Source organism: Geotrypetes seraphini, chromosome 1 (genome assembly GCF_902459505.1).
Source record: "Geotrypetes seraphini chromosome 1, aGeoSer1.1, whole genome shotgun sequence".
Taxonomy (NCBI): Eukaryota; Metazoa; Chordata; class Amphibia; order Gymnophiona; family Dermophiidae; genus Geotrypetes; species Geotrypetes seraphini.
The window spans coordinates 310,103,930-310,123,734 of record NC_047084.1 but is presented as its reverse complement, the minus strand read 5'-3'; the positions used below and the strand labels follow the sequence as shown (position 1 = coordinate 310,123,734).

The 19,805-nt window shown below is 41.3% G+C and overlaps 1 protein-coding gene across 34 annotated transcripts in view; it reads right to left on the bottom strand.

Moving 5' to 3' along the window:
• ANK2 (ankyrin 2) overlaps positions 1–19,805 on the bottom strand; it is a 958,369-nt gene that overhangs the window by 279,854 nt on the left and 658,710 nt on the right. For all 34 annotated transcript variants that reach the window (XM_033955859.1, XM_033955893.1, XM_033955875.1 and 31 more), the window contains 2 exons: positions 17,205–17,303; positions 10,381–10,578 (listed from right to left, as the gene is read on the bottom strand). In XM_033955859.1, the coding sequence (XP_033811750.1) occupies positions 10,381–10,578; positions 17,205–17,303 (297 nt within the window). The remainder of the gene's footprint in view (positions 1–10,380; positions 10,579–17,204; positions 17,304–19,805) is intronic.

The window sequence follows — 19,805 nt, the reverse complement described above, 5'->3', positions numbered from 1 at the left end:
AATAAGTACTTATATATATGCAAAACTGCTTTGAATGTGTAACCACAAAACGACAGTCTACAAGTCCCATTCTTTTTCAATGCCTAAAACATTTGAGGCCTGCACAGTAAGACACAATGACCTTTGTGTGGTTCAGTATCTCATATACCAAGAAATTCCCTATACATATCTACCATTCTAATTCCTGCGGCTTGCAAATATCCATATTATCCACAAATATCAAAGTAGCAAGTGATTTGGATGGGTATTCAAGATACTCAAGTAAATATTTATCCTCTGGTGTTTGTTACTGTTTGTAATTGATACCACAGAATGACAGCTACTGTGTGGTATGGCAGTGCTGTAAATGAGGCAAAGTCAAATGGAAATCCAAATATATGACTTACTTATAATTCATCAAAATTAAGTACTTAATGCTATGATAACTATTGGTGCTAAAATCTAAAAAATAAAAAGAATAAACCCCCATACTAACCCCAGGATTTCTCCTCTTGTAAGACCCCTCCTCCACACTTCCACCCTCCACCCCCACAGGTCAGGCATTGCTCCTTCTCTTTTACCCTCCCCTGTAATTTCTGTGTGAGATGCCAGCAGCAAGAGGACCCAAGGTTTTCCTTCTGCTGCATCCTGCCTCCTCTGCTGCAATTTTCTGTGAGCAGAGGGAAGACCCTGAGCTGAAGCAGAGGCAACCCGTCTTCAGACTGTTGCTGCCAACAACTCACACACAGTTTTCAGGATAGCAGGGAGGAGGGGCCAGAGAAGGAGAGAGGAGAAGGAGTGATACTGAATCTGCGGGGAGGCGGTGCAAGGGGAGGGGGGGGAACATAGTAACATAGTAGATGACGGCAGATAAAGACCCGAATGGTCCATCCAGTCTGCCCAACCTGATTCAATTTAAATTTTTATTTTTTATTTTTCTTCTTAGCTATTTCTGGACAAGAATCCAAAGCTTTACCCGGTACTGTGCTTGGGTTCCAACTGCCAAAATCTCTGTTAAGACTTACTCCAGCCCATCTACACCCTCCCAGCCATTGAAGCCCTCCCCTGCCCATCCTCCACCAAACGGCCATACACAGACACAGACCGTGCAAGTCTGCCCAGTAACTGGCCTAGTTCAATATTTAATATTATTTTCTGATTCTAAATCTTCTGTGTTCATCCCACGCTTCTTTGAACTCAGTCACAGTTTTACTCTCCACCACCTCTCTCGGGAGCGCATTCCAGGCATCTACTACCCTCTCCGTAAAGTAGAATTTCCTACCATTGCCCCTGAATCTACCACCCCTCAACCTCAAATTATGTCCTCTGGTTTTACCATTTTCCTTTCTCTGGAAAAGATTTTGTTCTACGTTAATACCCTTCAAGTATTTGAACGTCTGAATCATATCTCCCGTCTCTCCTTTCCTCTAGGGTATACATATTCAGGGCTTCCAGTCTCTCCTCATACGACTTCTGGCGCAAGCCTCCTATCATTTTCGTCGCCCTCCTCTGGACCGCCTCAAGTCTTCTTACGTCTTTCGCCAGATACGGTCTCCAAAACTGAACACAATACTCCAAGTGGGGCCTCACCAATGACCTGTACAGGGGCATCAACACCTTCTTCCTTCTACTGACCACGCCTCTCTTTATACAGCCCAGCATCCTTCTGGCAGCAGCCACTGCCTTGTCACACTGTTTTTTTCGCCTTTAGATCTTCGGACACTATCACCCCAAGGTCCCTCTCCCTGTCTGTGCATATCAGCTTCTCTCCTCCCAGCATATACGGTTCCTTCCTATTATTAATCCCCAAATGCATTACTCTGCATTTCTTTGCATTGAATTTTAGTTGCCAGGCATTAGACCATTCCTCTAACTTTTGCAGATCCTTTTTCATATTTTCCAGTCCCTCTTCGGTGTCTACTCTGTTACAAATCTTGGTATCATCTGCAAAAAGGCACACTTTTCCTTCTAACCCATCAGCAATGTCACTCACATACATATTGAACAGGATTGGCCCCAGCACCGAACCCTGAGGGACTCCACTAGTCACCTTTCCTTCCTTCGAGCGACTTCCATTAACCACCACCCTCTGGCGTCTGTCCGACAGCCAGTTTCTGACCCAGTTCACCACTTTGGGTCCTAACTTCAGCCCTTCAAGTTTGTTCAACAGCCTCCTATGAGGAACTGTATCAAAGGCTTTGCTGAAATCCAAGTAAATTACATCTAGCATATGTCCTCGATCCAGCTCTCTGGTCACCCAATCAAAAAATTCAATCATGTTCGTTTGGCACGATTTACCTTTTGTAAAGCCATGTTGCCTCGGATCCTGTAACCCATTAGATTCAAGGAAGTACACTATCCTTTCTTTCAGCAACACTTCCATCATTTTTCCAATAACTGAAGTGAGGCTCACCAGCCTGTAGTTTCCTGCTTCATCCCTGTGACCACTTTTATGAATAGGGACCACATCCCCTCTCCTCCAATCCCCAGGAATCACTCCCGTCTCCAGAGATTTGTTGAACAAGTCTTTAATAGGACTCGCCAGAACCTCTCTGAGCTTCCTTAGTATCCTGGGATGGATCCCGTCTGGTCCCATCGCTTTGTCCACCTTCAGTTTTTCAAGTTGCTCATAAACACCCTCCTCCGTGAACGGCGCAGAATCTACTCCATTTTCTCGTGTAACTTTGCCAGACAATCTCGGTCCTTCTCCAGGATTTTCTTCTGTGAACACAGAACAGAAGTATTTGTTTAGCACATTTGCTTTCTCCTCATCACTCTCCACATATTTGTTCCCAGCATCTTTTAGCCTAGCAATTCCATTTTTTATCTTCCTCCTTTCACTAATATATCTGAAAAAATTTTTATCTCCCTTTTTTACATTTTTAGCCATTTGTTCTTCCGCCTGTGCCTTCGCCAAACGTATCTCTCTCTTGGCTTCTTTCAGTTTCACCCTGTAGTCCTTTCTGCTCTCCTCTTCTTGGTTTTTTTTATATTTCATGAACGCCAACTCTTTCGCCTTTATTTTCTCAGCCACTAGGTTGGAGAACCATATCGGCTTCCTTTTTCTCTTGTTTTTATTGATTTTCTTCACATAAAGGTCCATAGCCATTTTTATCGCTCTTTTCAGCTTAGACCACTGTCTTTCCACTTCTCTTATGTCCTCCCATCCTAACAGCTCTTTCTTCAGGTACTTTCCCATTGCATTAAAGTCCGTACGTTTGAAATCTAGGACTTTAAGTATCGTGCGGCCGCTCTCCACTTTAGCCGTTATATCAAACCAAACCGTTTGATGATCGCTACTACCCAGGTGAGCACCCACTCGAACATTAGAGATACTCTCTCCATTTGTGAGGACCAGATCGAATATCGCTTTTTCCCTTGTGGGTTCCGTCACCATTTGTCTGAGCAGAGCCTCTTGAAAGGCATCCACAATCTCCCTACTTCTGTCCGATTCCGCAGACGGAACATTCCAGTCCGCATCCGGCAGGTTGAAATCTCCCAACAGCAGAACCTCCTCATTCCTTCCAAACTTTTGGATATCCACAATCAGATCCTTATCAATTTGCTGCGATTGAGTCGGAGGTCTATAGACTATACCCACATAGATAGAAGTTCCATCTTCTCTTTTCAGAGCAATCCATATCGCTTCTTCCTCTCCCCAGGTCCCTTGCATTTCGGTCGCTTGGATATTGATCTTTACATAGAGAGCTACTCCTCCACCTTTATGACCATCTCTGTCCTTCCTAAAAAGATTATATCCCGGTATGTTTGCATCCCATCCATGTGATTCACTGAACCATGTCTCTGTGATAGCAACAATATCTAGATCTGCCTCTAACATCAGGGCTTGCAGATCATGAACTTTGTTGCTTAGACTGCGAGCATTTGTGGTCATCGCTTTCCAGCTATTTTTCAGCGATAATCTCCTTTTTCGTATGGATTTTTGTGTCGTTTCACTTTCCGTTGCAATGCTAAGAAATGAGTTGCTGATATTGCTTATGTTGCAGCCTTTATTACTATCACATATTTTCTTTTGCCCGGGGTGGTCTCTATAATTGTCCTTCATACATACACCACCCCCACCTTCTAGTTTAAATGCCTAGAAAAATATTGTCTAAATTTCTCTGCAAGGTTTCTTTTTCCTGCTGTAGTAATATGTAGCCCATCACTGCAATATAGCTTCTTGTCCTTCCATGTATTTCCCCATCCTCCTATGTACCTGAAGCCTTCTTGATGACACCAGGCTCTGAGCCATCTATTAAAGTCCTCTGTGTTTTTCACTCTTTGCTCTCCCTTTCCATATGCAGGCAGTATTTCAGAAAAAGCTAAAGTCTTTACAAAAGGTTTCACGCCCTCACCAAGCTCCCGAAAAGCTTTCTGTGCTGCAAGTGTGGAGTTGTTGGCCAGGTCATTTGTTCCCAGATGGATAACAACATCAGTGTTAAAATCCTTAGTTTCTTCCTTAATTATAGTCAGTATTTGCCTGGAACTCCTGGTAGCTGAGGATCCTGGAAGACATTCCACTATTTTGGTTTCCTCGCCCTGTGTTCCAAGGTTAATGCCTCTGATGATGGAATCCCCCAACAGTAATAGTTTTCTGTTTTTGGCTTTTTTATTTGTACTTAGGGTACGCTTGTTCTCTTGAGTTACCTTCATTGGTTCCAGTCCCACCTCCCTTCTGTTTTCTTGAGTATCGCAGTGCACTAGTGGAGCGAAGGAATTCTGTAGAGGTAATATTAGTGAAGGTGGATGTTTCTGTGTTACATGTCGCAGTCTTCCTGAGCCTACTGTGACCCATTTATTCCTGGGCTGTTTTATTCTTTGAGGTAGAGGTGGTAAGTTGGTATGATTTTGTGGAGTGATGGAAGCTGCTTTAATTGTATTCAATTCCTGTTTAAGTTTGCAGAGCTCCTCCTTAATACTGGCAAGTTGAAGACATATGGGGCAAGCTTTAAGCCTCCAAATAGTATGTCTTGGAATTAAAGCACCACAGTGATTGCATAGAATAAAGGTCATCTTGATTGGTTGTGAATTGACTTGATTTGAGTAGTCCTGATTATATGGGTCTCTATATATGAATAGTGGTCCCTGGGTTTGGTGGGACTATAAGTCTTACCCTTATTCCTATGAAGAGAAAGGGAAAGAGGAAATAAGATTTAACAGAGGAAAGAGAAGGGTTTATTTTTTGTGCTTTTTTTTTTTTTAGTAAGAAACAGGAATGAGAAGAGAAATTAAGCAGATATAATGCTGAAAACCAGTGAAAAGAGCAGAATATGAAATGCTGAGTAACTTAGCTTTTAGAAGTTCACAGGGCAGCCTTGTTCACAGCAATGTCCCAAAGATAATGCAATTAACCTTAGAAGTAAAACAGAGCCCCTCCCTTCTCCACCTAATCAGCAGAAAACAATGGCTGAATACTAGTAAGACAGAAATATAAGCTCTATACCACCTAAAACACAGTATTTTAAACAAAAATGCAGGTTCTATCAGTGCTACCCTAAAACACAGGATTTATAACAGGATTTTCCCTACTTTAGTCACCCTGAGCCACATGCACCAGGATTTAATTAGTTAACAAAGTCTTACCCTTTTTCCTATGAAGAGGAAGAGGAAATAAGATTTAACAGAGGAAAGAGAAGAGTTTATTTTTGTGCTTTTTTTTTTTTTTTTTTTAGTAAGAAACAGGGATGAGAAGAGAAATTAAGCAGATATAATGCTGAAAACCAGTGAAAAGAGCAGAATATGAAATGCTGAGTAACTTAGCTTTTAGAAGTTCACAGGGCAGCCTTGTTCACAGCAATGTCCCAAAGATAATGCAATTAACCTTAGAAGAGAGAGATACCATGCCAGGGGTGTGTGGGAAGAGACGTTGGACTGAAGGAAGTGTATGGGTGATTCTTGCTTTACCTATTGGTACATTGCAGGCCTGAAACAGGCCAAGAACCATCTTTGCTGCCCTGAAGCATTTTGGATGCGTTTACAAGATCTGTGTATGTGCTGCCAAGGACATTTACCATCTCTGGATGTCCGTTGTTATGTGAATGTGGAGGAGAGCTAGTTTCTCGTCTTTGGTTATGAACTTTGCCTTATGCTGTTATCTTTTTTGGCATATCTCGCTGTCTACCAAAGACATTTCAACAAGAACAGTATTCATTATTCCTCTGTCTGACCAAAAAGCCCCTGCTGGTCTGGGTTCGATTGGTCCTCTATGGGTCACCTGTGCACACCCTAAGAATCTGGGTGCTATCCTCAGATAATTTTGGGTGCTGGGGAAGGTCAGATCTATAATTGTGTAGCTCCTTGACACTGCACAGTTTACAATAAGAACTGATAAGAAGAATTTCTCTTGTGTGTCCTCACTCCCAGCTGAGAGCTAGAAAAGCAGAACTGTTTTTGTTGGGAATTACTGAACTTTTTCTGGTTTGCATCGCGCAAGAAGGACTGGCAATCTTTTGCTTTAGCTGTACTGGAGGAAAGCGGCCTTGTGCTGACAAAACGAAGAATCTCCAACTGCAAGACTTTCGCCAGGCTCGCTGCACGCTTGTAGCCTGAGGAAGATTATTCAATCACCAAGTTCAGCATCCAAGGGTGAGGCAGGAATTATCTCTCAGTTTTGCTGGGTTAGGATAGAATCTTGTTTTGTGTGGATTAGGTGTGTTTGGGTCCCTTAGTGCCAAGTTAACATAAGAATTGCTGCTTACTTATCAAGAATCATTATTGTAAGGAATTATATATTGTATAATAATTAGTCATATATTCTAATTGAAGGGGCACATATATTTTTTGTAAGTTTTTCTATTCCTGCTTGTGTAGCATATAAAAAAAAAGAGGAACTGCTGAAAAGAGGAAACTGTTTTCATTTGGCCAAGAAACCACAAGGTCTTTTCTCTTTGTGTTCTGAGCTCTGTGTCCCCATTTTGTTCTCTAGTTGACTTGTTTTGATAAGAAACATTTGTTAAGAAAGAAACATTTGCTAGAATTTAGACAAAAAGACAGAATTATATGCCATAGTTATGGAAACTTCCCACTAACCCCCCCCCCCCCCTTATGTTTGCTACCTCTTTCTAGCTGCTTTTATGTATCCTGTTACCAAATATGGTCTTTCTTACAGTCATGCTGAAAAACCTGACCCATGTAAAATGCTATAAATATATATGCTGAAAACCCAGGCACTTATTAAAGTAGGTTTGAATGAAGAATGTTATCATATATCAGTACAGCCTCAGTAAGAAGTTACCTTACCGATTTGCCAAACTTCATTCTATCTGGCTAACCACTACTTTCAGATCCTCAGCGGGCCACCACACACTCAAACCATCTCATTGTGTGTGGCTTTATGCTCCCATTCCTCATCGGACCCGGTAAACATTTTTATAAATATTTTTAAGACTTATTTTAAATATTATTTTTATTTTTAATATATGCTAAAAGTACAGAGCTAAGTACTTTTAGCATATATTAAAAATAAAAATAATATTTAAAATAAGTCTTAAAAATATTTATAAAAATGTTTACCGGGTCCGATGAGGAATGGGAGCATAAAGCCACACACAATGAGATGGTTTGAGTGTGTGGTGGCCTGCTGAGGATCTGAAAGTAGTGGTTAGCCAGATAGAATGAAGTTTGGCAAATCGGTAAGGTAACTTCTTAGTGAGGCTGTACTGATAAATATATATGCAACACTCATAATAAAGGAACATCTCTTTGGCCATGCAACTGCATGTGTGTTCTTTTCTTTCTGATGAGATGCGCCCCCCCCCCCCACCCCCGATGCATCAGTACCAGAGACGACAGAGTATGTGTGTGAGGCAGTATTGGGATCTGAACCTTTTCACTAATTACTTTCCCCCTCTTCTATGAAACTGCGATAGCAGTTTTTAACACATTGAGCCGCGCTGAAAGCCCGCGCTCCTCCCGATGCTCATAGAGTTCCTATGAGCGTCGGGAGCAGCGCAGGCCATTCAGCGCGGCTCTCTGTGCTACAAACTGCTAGCGCAGTTTCGTAGAAGAGGAGTTAGTGATTATATATGTACTAGTTGTGTACTGACATAATTATTCACAATATCTCTGTAAATTTTAGCTTGTTACTTTACTGCTTGCTATATGAAAATATACCAGTATGTTTCTATCTTTATAATAAAATCAGTTTCCAATATTCTGGCCTCCTGTTTATTCTAACAAGAGTGCAGATAGTTGGACCTGGTTAGCAGAAGGTGTATTTCTCCTAGACATGGGTTGCATATATCTATCTAATTATTTTATTATACCTAATTACCTGCTATAGAAGGAGGGAGAGATGCTGGACCCACCCACGGTAGGTAGAAGTGATGTGAGGGGCAAGGTACCAATGCAAACTGGCTCGGGAGCCACAGTCCCTTGAACTGGCCATGAATTCCTTAAACCTCTCCTTCATGGATTCCAGCAAGGGATTAAGGGCCTCTTTTACAAAGCCACGCTAGCGGCTGCCGCTATGGTAACGGCCCTGAAGCCCATAGAGATTTAAAGGGCTTCGGGGCCGTTGCCAAACAGCTTTGTAAAAGAGGCCCTAAATGGCAGAAACAGCTCTACATAAAGAAATCTACATAAAGAATCTACATAAAGAAACAGATCAGTGCACACCAATATGCATTATAGTATAGCTACTTTTTGGTCAGCTGTGCTGAAACATTGCTATACAATAGAATCCTCATGAAATAATTTAGGATGATTGTGGTTGTAGATCACTTTTTTACAAATCTGATCAAACAGGGCAAATATTCCATCCATCCATTTGAACAGTAAGCCAGGAGGTTTAGCAAATTACATTACATTACATTAGTGATTTCTATTCCGCCATTACCTTGCGGTTCAAGGTGGATTACATAAGGATATATCTGGTCATTTCCAGAGGAATTAGAGATAAATAAAAGTATCTTTTAAAGCTAAAAGCTATTGCATATTCTCAATCTTAAAATTTTGGAAAATTAAAAGATTATTTTTCTGCCCTTTATCAGTAGTGTAATTTGTAGTCTGTTTTTAAATCTCTAGCAACAGAATGTTCTTAGAGGAATGCTGATTCTTGGCAGACTACATTTACTGAAATTAAAAGATAATACATGACTACTTTAGAAATCGCCATGACAACCTACTGTAGTTTTCCTGCAGCATTCAGTTACTATCTTCCTTTGTCTATCTTCCCCTGTGAGATGGCTCTCCGACTGCTCCTATCCTGATCCACACTGGGTGCTAATCCAATATGCAGGAGCATAAGGACAATCCCACAGTGCAAAAGGGCCTAAAAGCTTTGCAGCTGAATATGTGAATCTGGTGCTATTTGGAGGAACATATACGGGATGCACCAGCTAAGTCAGGTGGAGGGATCAGATCCTTACAAACAATATGACATAACTGCAAATGTGCTCCCTCCTTTTAGATTTTCCTCTACGATTCCTCTAGGGTTCAGCAACTCAGTTTGCAGAACATATCTTTTACAGTCTTTAGGAGCTTTCTTTGATTTTCACCCTCGACAATTTCCCAGGCTTCCAAAGGGAGGGGTGGCCTAGAAGTTAGAGCGGTTGCCTCAGCACCCTCTGAGGGTTGCGGGGTCAATCCCAGAACCACTCCCTGTGACTCTGGACAAGTCACTTAACCCTTTATTGCCCCAGGTACCATAGTTAAATTGTGGGCCCATTGGGACAGATAGGGAAAATAGAGTACCTGATTAGAGAGAAATTTAAACCGCATTGATTCATACATTGGAAAATGCGGTATATCAAGCACCAATACACTGTAACTATAACCAAGCAGTAAGACATTAGGGTGCTCATTTTCAAAGCACATTGCTTTTGAATATTTGTAAGTTCAAAGTGCTTTCTTGATTTGTTATATGTTCAGATTCATATGTATTGCACTGTTACTACTTGAAAATCAATAAAGATTTTTTTTTTTTAAAGCACATACAGTAGACTTACAAAGTCACATATATGCTTTGAAACTGAGCCTCTAGATCAGGGGTAGGCAATTCCGGTCCTCAAGAGCCGGAGCCAGGTCAGGTTTTCAGGATATCCACAATAAATATGCATGAGATAGATTTGCATCTCAAGGAGGCAGTGCATGCAAATCCATCTCATACATATTCATTGTGGATATCCTGAATATCTGACCTGGCTCCAGCTCTCGAGGACCGGAATTGCCTACCCCTGCTCTAGTTCAAGGTTTAATGTCTTGTTTTCAAAGGACTTTCCCCCATCTGATGCTCGCAAGGAAAATCCTTGGGCAACAGGACTGACCACAGAAAAAGAAACATAAATAAAACGTCCACACATGTGCAACCCTGTTAAGTGGAAACCTGCACATTTCAGACTATGATGATGCCTTTCTTATTTCCTGTGTATCAGATCAAAGTGCTGTGGCAGCTTTTACCAGGGCACGGGCATTGGGATTGGCTCTTTTATCCAGGAGGAGTTTGGTCACTCGATAATGACCGCAGTGAGCAGCTACATGTAGGGCAGTCAGATAATCTAGAGTAACATCATCGACGGGAGCTTTGTGCTGCAGCAGGTGCTTCACACAGTCTACATGGTCCCCCTGAGCTGCCATGTGTAATGGAGAAAGTCCATTCTGTAGAAAGAAAGCAAGGCAAAACAAGTAACCACCTAGCTTGCAGACTATGACATTTATGGCATATACAGGAAACTGGATAACGAATGATCATTATCAGCACATGAATATTTATATTCTAGACTGTGAATTAGTCACTAAGCAATAATATCTTTTTTTTTTTATATATATAATTCTTTATTAGTTTTCAAATTAAACAACAAGTGCACAAAAGAATATATGACAACAAATTATTCCACAATAGCACTTTGATATCTGCCATATAAACATCCAGTAAAATCAATAACCCCCCCTACCACCCACCCTTCATCATATTTTTAATAAAAAATATACACTTATTATATATCATAGTATAACCTAATATGTAACATTATTTCCAACTCCCTCCCCCCTTTAGTGTGCTAAAAAAAAAAAAAAAAAAGGAGAAGAGAAGAAGTGCTGACTATTCACTACAATATTTTGCTAATGGACCCCATATTTTTATAAATTTAGTATATGTCCCTCTTTGTACTGCTATTGCACGTTCCATTTTAAATATATGGCATAATGTATTCCACCAAAACGTATAACTAAGGTTTCTGTAATTTTTCCAATTGTTGGTTATGTGGAGGAGAGCTAGTAAGCAATAATATCATTATCTGGGAAAACCAACTCAAACAATGATCTTGCTTTGGGCTGGGGGGAAGCATAGGAGTACAGGGGGCTCTTTGGGAGGTAGAGAAGAGATCATGGGGGTTTGCAGGGCCATCAATAGTTATATTGGTCTTGGTCGATATTCAACTGGGATTGTATAACTGTCTTATGCAGGCTTGGGCTGAATGTTGGCCGTTCTCTTGACATTCAGACCCCAATATTATTATTATTATTATTATTATTATTAAGTTCTTATATACCGCCATACCCAAAGAGTTCTAGGCAGTTCACATCAATTAAATTAGGATCCGGTCTGAACACGGATTTACAACATTTTGTCGAAATTACAAGAAACGAAGAAGGAAGTATTGGGGTTTTAGCAGAAGTATATCATAGTTGGATTGGAAGAGATGAGGGAGGGAGAAGGGAACCAAGGGAGGGGAGGGGGAGAGAAGGAGGGGGTGGGGCGGAAGTTGATTTGTTGCGGGGAATAAGGGTTAAGGGTCCTGTTCGCGGAAAAGGTATGTTTTGAGAAGTTTTCTGAAGTCGAGGTAGGTCGGGGCCTCGAGCATCATTTGGGCTAGCCAAGGGTTCAGCTTAGCCGCCTGGAAGGCGAAGGTTTTGTCGAGGAATCTTTTGAGCTGGCATAGTTTTATGGAGGGGAAGGCAAACAGCTGAATTCTGTGGGATTTCTTATTGGTGCAATACATAGTGAAGTGGGGGGGAAGAGGTATTTTGGTGAAAGACCAAATACTGTTTTGTAGCAAATGAAGGCGAACTTGAAAAGGACTCGGGATTCGAAAGGTAGCCAATGCAGTTGGTGGTAGAAGGGAGTGATGTGTTCCCATTTGTTCAGGCCGAAAATGAGGCGGACGGCTGTGTTTTGAATCAGTTTTAGTCTTCTGGTGATTTTTTTTGTGGAGCTCAGGTAAATGATATTACAGTAATCCAGTATGCTGAGAATAGAGGATTGTACTAGTAGGCGGAATGCGGTGTCATCAAAGTATTTCTTCTGTCCAGACATGACCCAGCACTGAATACGGGGGGCTACTCTAGCCAGCAACAGTCAGCATTAAAAAATGCAAACCATCACCAGCTGAATATCGGCTTGGATATATTTATCTTTCACGGTACTACCACTAGGTCGCATCAAGTATTATTTTGAGATAGGCAGCGATCAGGGCAGGAATGATTGCTCCTGCCCTCATTAATCCCCTTCCCCCAGGATGCCAGAGAGAAGTACAAGTCAGTTACTTTGGGAAGAGATAGAAATTTGAAGGGGAGAAGGGTTTAGAAATATAGAAAAATGAAGGCAACTAAAGACCATATGGTCTATCCAGTCTGTCCATTCATGTCCTCCCCTCTCCCTCAGAAATCCTATGTACTTATCCCAAGGTTTCTTAAATTCAGATTGTGACATTTCTGGCCCTAAACCTCTTACTGTCACCTCTAAAACCAGAGCAGCAGTGCTACCCAAAGGTAGAAAGTCTCCTTCAGCTAGAGATTTAAAATTGGCAGAACCCAAAGCTGTCTATCCTGAAGAGAAGCCAAGACAGTCCCCTGTAGCTAAAGGGAAGGAGAATGCCTCCAATAGCCAGAAAGGGAGCCAGAGAGCACCAAAGGCTGCTCTCTTCCCAGGCACACACAAACTTAAACCTAGCTCACACACACAGGAGAGGGCAGCCCAGGAGGAGCTTCTCTGGAAGGCTCTTCAAGCCAAGCAGGGCTGAAGGAGGAACCTATGGATTGGTAAGAGGCAGAGCAGCCAATTTCAGCAGAGCCCTGCTATACAGAGGAAGCCATGAAGGTCTCTACACCAGAGTTTGAGGTACCTGAGCCAATGGAGGTAAATTTAATCCTGTTTTGCCAGTGACTGTTTTGGTTTACTATGGAGAAAGAACTGCTAAAAGGACAGAGTTTGGGAACTGTTTGTGTGCAAGGCCTAAGGAAAAGCTTAGGAGCTTGTGTGCAAGTAAAACACTAATTGTGAAGCAGTGCTGAGAAGGCCTCACCTTGTCCTAATTTTTGGGACTGTTTGTTTGACTGGGTTTATTTTCCCCTTGATGCCGTTACCACCAACACAAGTCACACCTGGGGGTTAGAATTGTGTTAGGGAATTCGCTGGAAATCTAGGCTGGGGTTTTTTGTGGGTTTGCTTTTGAAAAGCAAAGTTATTCAGTGGTGAATTCAGCAATTCTCCCCCACCCAGCTCTTGGGAGCTGGAGCCTGCCAGTGAAGAAAATCGGAGAGGAGTAGAGAAGCAGAAAGAGAGAGAGAGAGGACAAAGAGGAGGGGATGGTGAAGGAGGAAGAGAACAGAAAAGAAAAGGAAAGCATAGGAGGAGCATTAGAGAGGGAGAGGAGAGGACAGTTTGCCAGCCTGAGAAACTCCCTAACCCCTTATGCTGCTGCACAGGGAAATGGGGAAAGATGACAGACAGACAGCGGGAGGGAGGGAGACAGAAAGAAAGAAAGACACAGGGGCAGGGAGAGGGACAGAAAGACAGACAGAGAAAGGGGGCCAGAGAGAGAGTCAGCGGGAACTTTAATGCACTGGAGTTTTTGGACACAGGCTTGTTTCCTGTTATTGGAAAAGAGAGAGAGAGGGCCTGATAAAGGGAAAACAGGACTGAGGCTGTTAAGCCCAGGTGTCCTAACAGGGTGTGGCAGTCGGCCCACTGTTGTGGAAGTGTACAAAACTTAACTGATAAGAATATTGTTGTTACATGGGAGCAACCTGAGGTATATGGATTTTTGCCTGACAAGTCTTTTTTTCTTTAGGAGCTAGAGCCAAGAGTAAAGTATTGACTATAGTATACTAGGCAGTCGCCTGAGTGTTTTGGGTTTTTTTTTTTAATGTTGGAAGAATAAAGGCAAAAGTTGTTGTCCTTTGAGAGAGTCACTTTGTGGATTCCTACAGTGGGCAATTCTCTTTGATGCACTTGAACATTTAGTGATATCTGACCACCATGTGGGGCTTCCTCCCTGTTGAGGAGCATGCCAGGATCATCAATGCCACCCATCTAGGTGCTGTAGCTAGTAGAACCGTGGCCTGGTTGGAGACAAGATAAAGTTTTCATCTTTACCATCTCTACCAGGAGTCTGTTCCATGAATTCATCACCCTTTCCATGAAGAAGCATTTTCTCAGGTTACTTCTGCATTTTCACCCTTTGCCCCAATCATTCCATAGCTTCCCTTCCAATTGACACTTGCCTCCTGTCACATAGGTATTTAAACATTTCTATTATATCTCCTCTCTTTTGCCCTTCAGATATTTAAGTCTGTCCCTATGTGCTTTATAGAATGTTTCAGCCCTGCATTTGGGCTCAGGGTGCATTGGGCCAATGGGCCACCCAGGACGCATATCAGGAGGGGAGGTTATTTTAAATGGCTGATGGACCCTTTAATGCTCTCATGCTGTTGCATGAAGGATACTTTGTTCTCAGCTCTTGTTAAAAATAACTACTTTTTCATTAACAACCACATGAAGCCTTATTTGTGTGCTCATTTTCACATTGTATACTTTGCATGATTCTGAATCATAGTAAGTCATTGAGGCCAAATTTATATAAATTTTCATCTAAAAGTTTACTGCTGTGAAGTATACTTTTGTAAATTGGCTTTGCAAAATTGAACTTCGTGCAAAAAAAAAAAGCGCAAACAGGCAAATTCTATATAGTTCGCCTATATCAACTCACCTAGCTGATATAGGCGCCTAACTCAATTGTTTAATAGACGTAGTTGGCGCTGATAATTGACAATTAGCACCTCATAATTAACGTAACTAGCACTTAATTGGACATTAGGGGCCCGATTCTCTAAAGCAGTGGTTCCCAAACTGTCCTGGAGGATCACCAGCTAGTCGAGTTTTGGGGATAACCCTAATGAATATGCATGAGAGAGATTTGCATATAATGGAGGTGGCAGGCATGCAAATCTGCTTCATGCATATTCATTAGGGCTATCCTGAAAAACTGACTGGCTAATGGTTCTCCAGGACAGGGTTGGGAACAATTGTTCTAAAGGATGCCAATCTCACAGCTGCCTAAGAAGCAGCCACCGATTGCATGTCAGTTACGCATTGGCATCCTTTAGAGAACTGCATCTTTTTTTTTTCTAACAGAAGCCTTAAATATAGGCCAGTATTTTACAGGCTTACATTTAAGACGTCTGTCTCGTGCCTATGGAGATGCATAGGGATGTTTACGGACACCCAAGGCCAGTTTCGGTAGAAACCTCGCCCATGCCGACCTTGGACATCCATAAGCATCCCTATGTGTTTCCGTAGGGATGAGACAGATGCCTCAATGTAGGCGCTATTCACCGCATCCATTTTTACAAAACGCGCATTCCAATTGATTGGTGAAACGGCGATAGGACGCCTACCACCGCCTGCAATTGGGACGCTGTTTGTAGAATCATCACCTAAGTGCCTTACTTGATAGATGCCTACCACGTTGATGAATGCGCCTAGCCTAAGGTACCTTCCTAAGGGTTAGGAAGGTGGATTGTGGACATGCTTTATATGTAGGTGCCTGTATTGGCCGTAGGTGCCTAGCCTAGGTGCACGTATTTAGGCAAAGAAAACCCTGGCATAAATAGGGTGTGCCTAAATTTAGGACAGAATAGGCAGGAGTATGTGGGCATCACTCCTGTCAATATGGCTCCCCTTGACAACCAGGGAGTTTCAAGGTGGGCATCGGAGGGGGTGGGGAATCCTACAGAGGTATAGGGATGGGGGGGGGGGGGCGCTCAGCTCACATATCAGTTTCCTTCAGGAAAGGGGAGAGGGCTTAGCCTGCATGTCAGTTTCCTTTGAGGGAGAGATGGAGTGAGATAAGACGGAAGGGACTTGCCTCACATGTCAGTTTCCATTGTGGTGAAAGGGAGGGGGATTGGGGCTGGGAGGATGACCCAGAAGTCCCAATGCTACCACCAGAAGTTAACTAGGTGTCAGCTAATATCTAGACTGGTACTCAGTTAATTCAGTGGCAAAACTTAGGATGACTTTTTTGCTGTATTAATTTTAACCACTTACTTACTCATTTAGTGGTCTGAATATGGCCACTAACCAGATAACACTAGTCATAGACCAAATAACTACATTTACCAGACAGGAGAAATAGTAGATATGGAGGCGTATTTTCAAAGCACTTAGATGTACAAAGTTCCTACGGTACTTTGAAAATGAGCCTCATGGCAAAGGGTCTGTCTCATTATAAAAGTCTTCAAAGTATGATATTTCCATAATTTAGTTTACTGGTTCTAAAACAGTCATTCTATTAATGTAGTTAAAGTTTAGTGAACTGGACAGTTCACTAAAATAAAATAAAATAATTTTATGACATAAAATCTCCATTACACCCAAGATTTTTAGCATTGTAAAACACCTAATTAGCTTGAAAATAAACAAAAGTTTTGAACCCTAGAATCAGAAGCCTATACAATATTCAAGATTTAAAGCAATAGGCCCAGAATCCCTAACCAGTGTCAAGTTTTTAGGCGCTGGTAGACACCTAAACTCAGTTAAAAAAAATCATTCAAATGACATTTTTAACTGAGCTTCAAGGCGCCTATTGGCACCTAAAAAAAATCACTGCTGGAATCATGCCTATGCAGGCACTATAGGCTGCCTAACGCCACTATTAATCGGCCTACAACACCTACAATGGTGCAATTCAAGGCAAAGATAGGTGCCAGAAATGTAGGCCTGTAAAACCCTTGCCTACATTTCCAGGAGCTATCTTTCACAGAGGCGCGATTCTCTATAGGGCGCCGTCGCATGATTGACATGCGATTGGCAGTCACTTTTAAGGCAGCCGCTGATATCAGCACCCTATAGAGAATCCAGGCCATAATGTCATGTCAGTTTTTAATCTGTTCATCTATTTGAATTATTCTAGTTTCTAAGTCACTATATATCACCTATTTATTGGCATAGATATCTGAAGGGAATTCAAGTTGCTCTCTTGTTTTCCTACTAAGGGACACACCTTGGTCCGGGCAAGCATTGGGGCTCCTCTTTCCAAGAGAACTTCTACCACTTGGTCATGTCCACTTCGTGCAGCGCAGTGGAGCGGAGTCAGCCCATCCTAGTGGGAGAAAGCAAGATGAAGTTAATGACATGTCTTTCTATAATGAGGATGTAACAGACCGCATGACTCCATGAACCAGCCTTCTGAAGCCTAACCCCAGAAAAAAAGACTATCAATAAAGTACAAACTTGTAGCAAAAACTCTCATCTCTTATACAGTATGTTTTCCAGCCAATGAGGGCTAAAGAGAATGGACTTCCTCAAGTCAAAAATCAGCACATTTTCAAAAAGCTGGTGGACATAAGATTTTATTAAGCTATCTTTACTTTTAGCTAGATTTTCCTTATATTTATGACATCTAACTGGTAACCAGTTTTCACACTGTTAAGTCAATGTTGTTTGGTCTATCTAAGAAATGTTCTATGTAAAAATGTCACTTTGCAACGTACATGCGTTATCCATCTGTAGTTAGTGGCCCTGGTGCTCACTCTGTCCCTGCAGAAGGAACAGTTGTCATCATTATTTTTTTTTTAAGTTTATTGACCTAACAAATCAAAACCAGCACTGCAACATTTGATGCCAAAAGAAATGTTCCATGCCCATGCCTGGAAATGGACTGTGCAAAATCTTTCAAAAGCACAAAGAGAAAAGCATCAGCAGTAGAAAAGTCCTGGAGGTGTGGCCAATGAAAGATCTGACAATCCCTTCAGCTCAAGCTTCTGTGACAGCAGAACAACTAAAGTATTTTATTTTTTTTTTCATTGCAGAACTTTCTGTCCCACAAAACCTTGCCCCACCTGCCCATTTTCTGGACACAGCAACGATAGCTGAAGAAATTGCCAATGAAACATTTAAAAACTGAGCAGATATCATACACACAGGGCAATTTTGTTAGCGCTTCAGTTCAAAGACAAACAAAAAATGTCTGAAACAATGCTGGGCCTTATTCATCAAAGATTTACTTTCTTGCAGGCATAAAATGGGAAAAAAGCCCTTTTTTGAATAAGACCCATAGAATGACAAATGATGAGTAAGAAAGAGGACACACACATTAACAAGGCCTAGTGAGATCAAAGACTGCCATGCACTTACAGAGATGAGGGTTCTCTCAGTACAGCAATGTAGAACAAAAAGTGCTCAATTGTGGTAGTAAATAACATAAACAGGAAACTGCAACACAACCCCAATGTAGGTACATGCATGGCTTGCTGCATTTATTATCTATATTCAAAGCAAGTTTCACTAGCAGCTGGTGAACCTCTAACTTGCTTATCTGTGTGTTTTCAGAAAATATATGCATATCGGGCTGTTTAAATTGCTAAATAGTCTATCTGAATAAAAAGAGGTTTAGGCAAGGTGGGCACAAATTTATCCACATAAGTTATGCATTTAGTTTAGGCCTGTTACATAGTGTTGGCAAAGAAGTTGCACTAAAAGTATATTTGATATCGCCGCCTGTATGGATAGTGGCATTGAATATACAACACCGGTATTAAACTTAATTTAGTTACTGAGCCAGCTCAAAGTTGACCAGTACATTTATATATCACCATTCTACCATAAGTTCTGATTTTAAAAATCTTTATTCATTTTAAAGCCAAAAATAAGTGCAACATATTGTAGAGACATTTTACATTTTAAAAGCACTTAAATTCAATCAAAATTATGTTCTATGACAAAATACATATATCATCCCCCCCTTTCTACATATCCAAAAATTGCACTCAAATTAAAAGTATATTCCCACCCCCTCCCACCCTGGATGTGTATGATCAAAGGGCAAAATCAACAGTCATTCCTTACAGAATTTTGTCAATGGCTCCCAAATATCCATAAACTTTCTATAATGTCCCTGCTATATAGCAATCATACATTCCTTTTTAAACGTGTGGCATAGAGATTCCCACCAGAAAGAATAATTTAACTAATCCCAACTACCGATCCTACTATAAGTTCTGGGCAATTTACCACAAAACAGATAACACAGACAATACAAACAGCAGCTAACACCTAAATCTAACACAGCAAATTTTTTTAAACACACTCATCTCATCATAATTGTAATATAATAACATCACCAAACCAGTTGATCATCATTATTATCTATCCAAACACAAGTCTCAATCTAAACAATCTGTAAATTCTACAACCTTCATCCACCACAAAAAGCACTCCCCCCCCCCCTACGCACACACCCTTACTCTATTTTCAGCTAAATTGAGTGGCCTAAGTTTCAGCTAAAAATGCATTTTAACTTAGGAGCTTAAAAGTTATGCTTATAAATTTTGACCTGCCATTCATTTGCCCAGATTTATGAGCATAATCTATGAGTTTAGTGCTTAAAATTAGTGCTACGCTTTAAAGGTTTTTTTTCCCCACCCTAAATTTGTCACCCACTTTTATGCTCCTAAATTTAGAAGTGTGGTGAAATTGAATATATAAGCCGGCACTCAGCACTAGAAAATTTCCAAAGAGACCAATTTAGGAGCATAACTCTCAAATTTAGAAGCAAGAATCCATTATATATTGAGCCCTCAAATTCTACTATCTTACCAAAGAA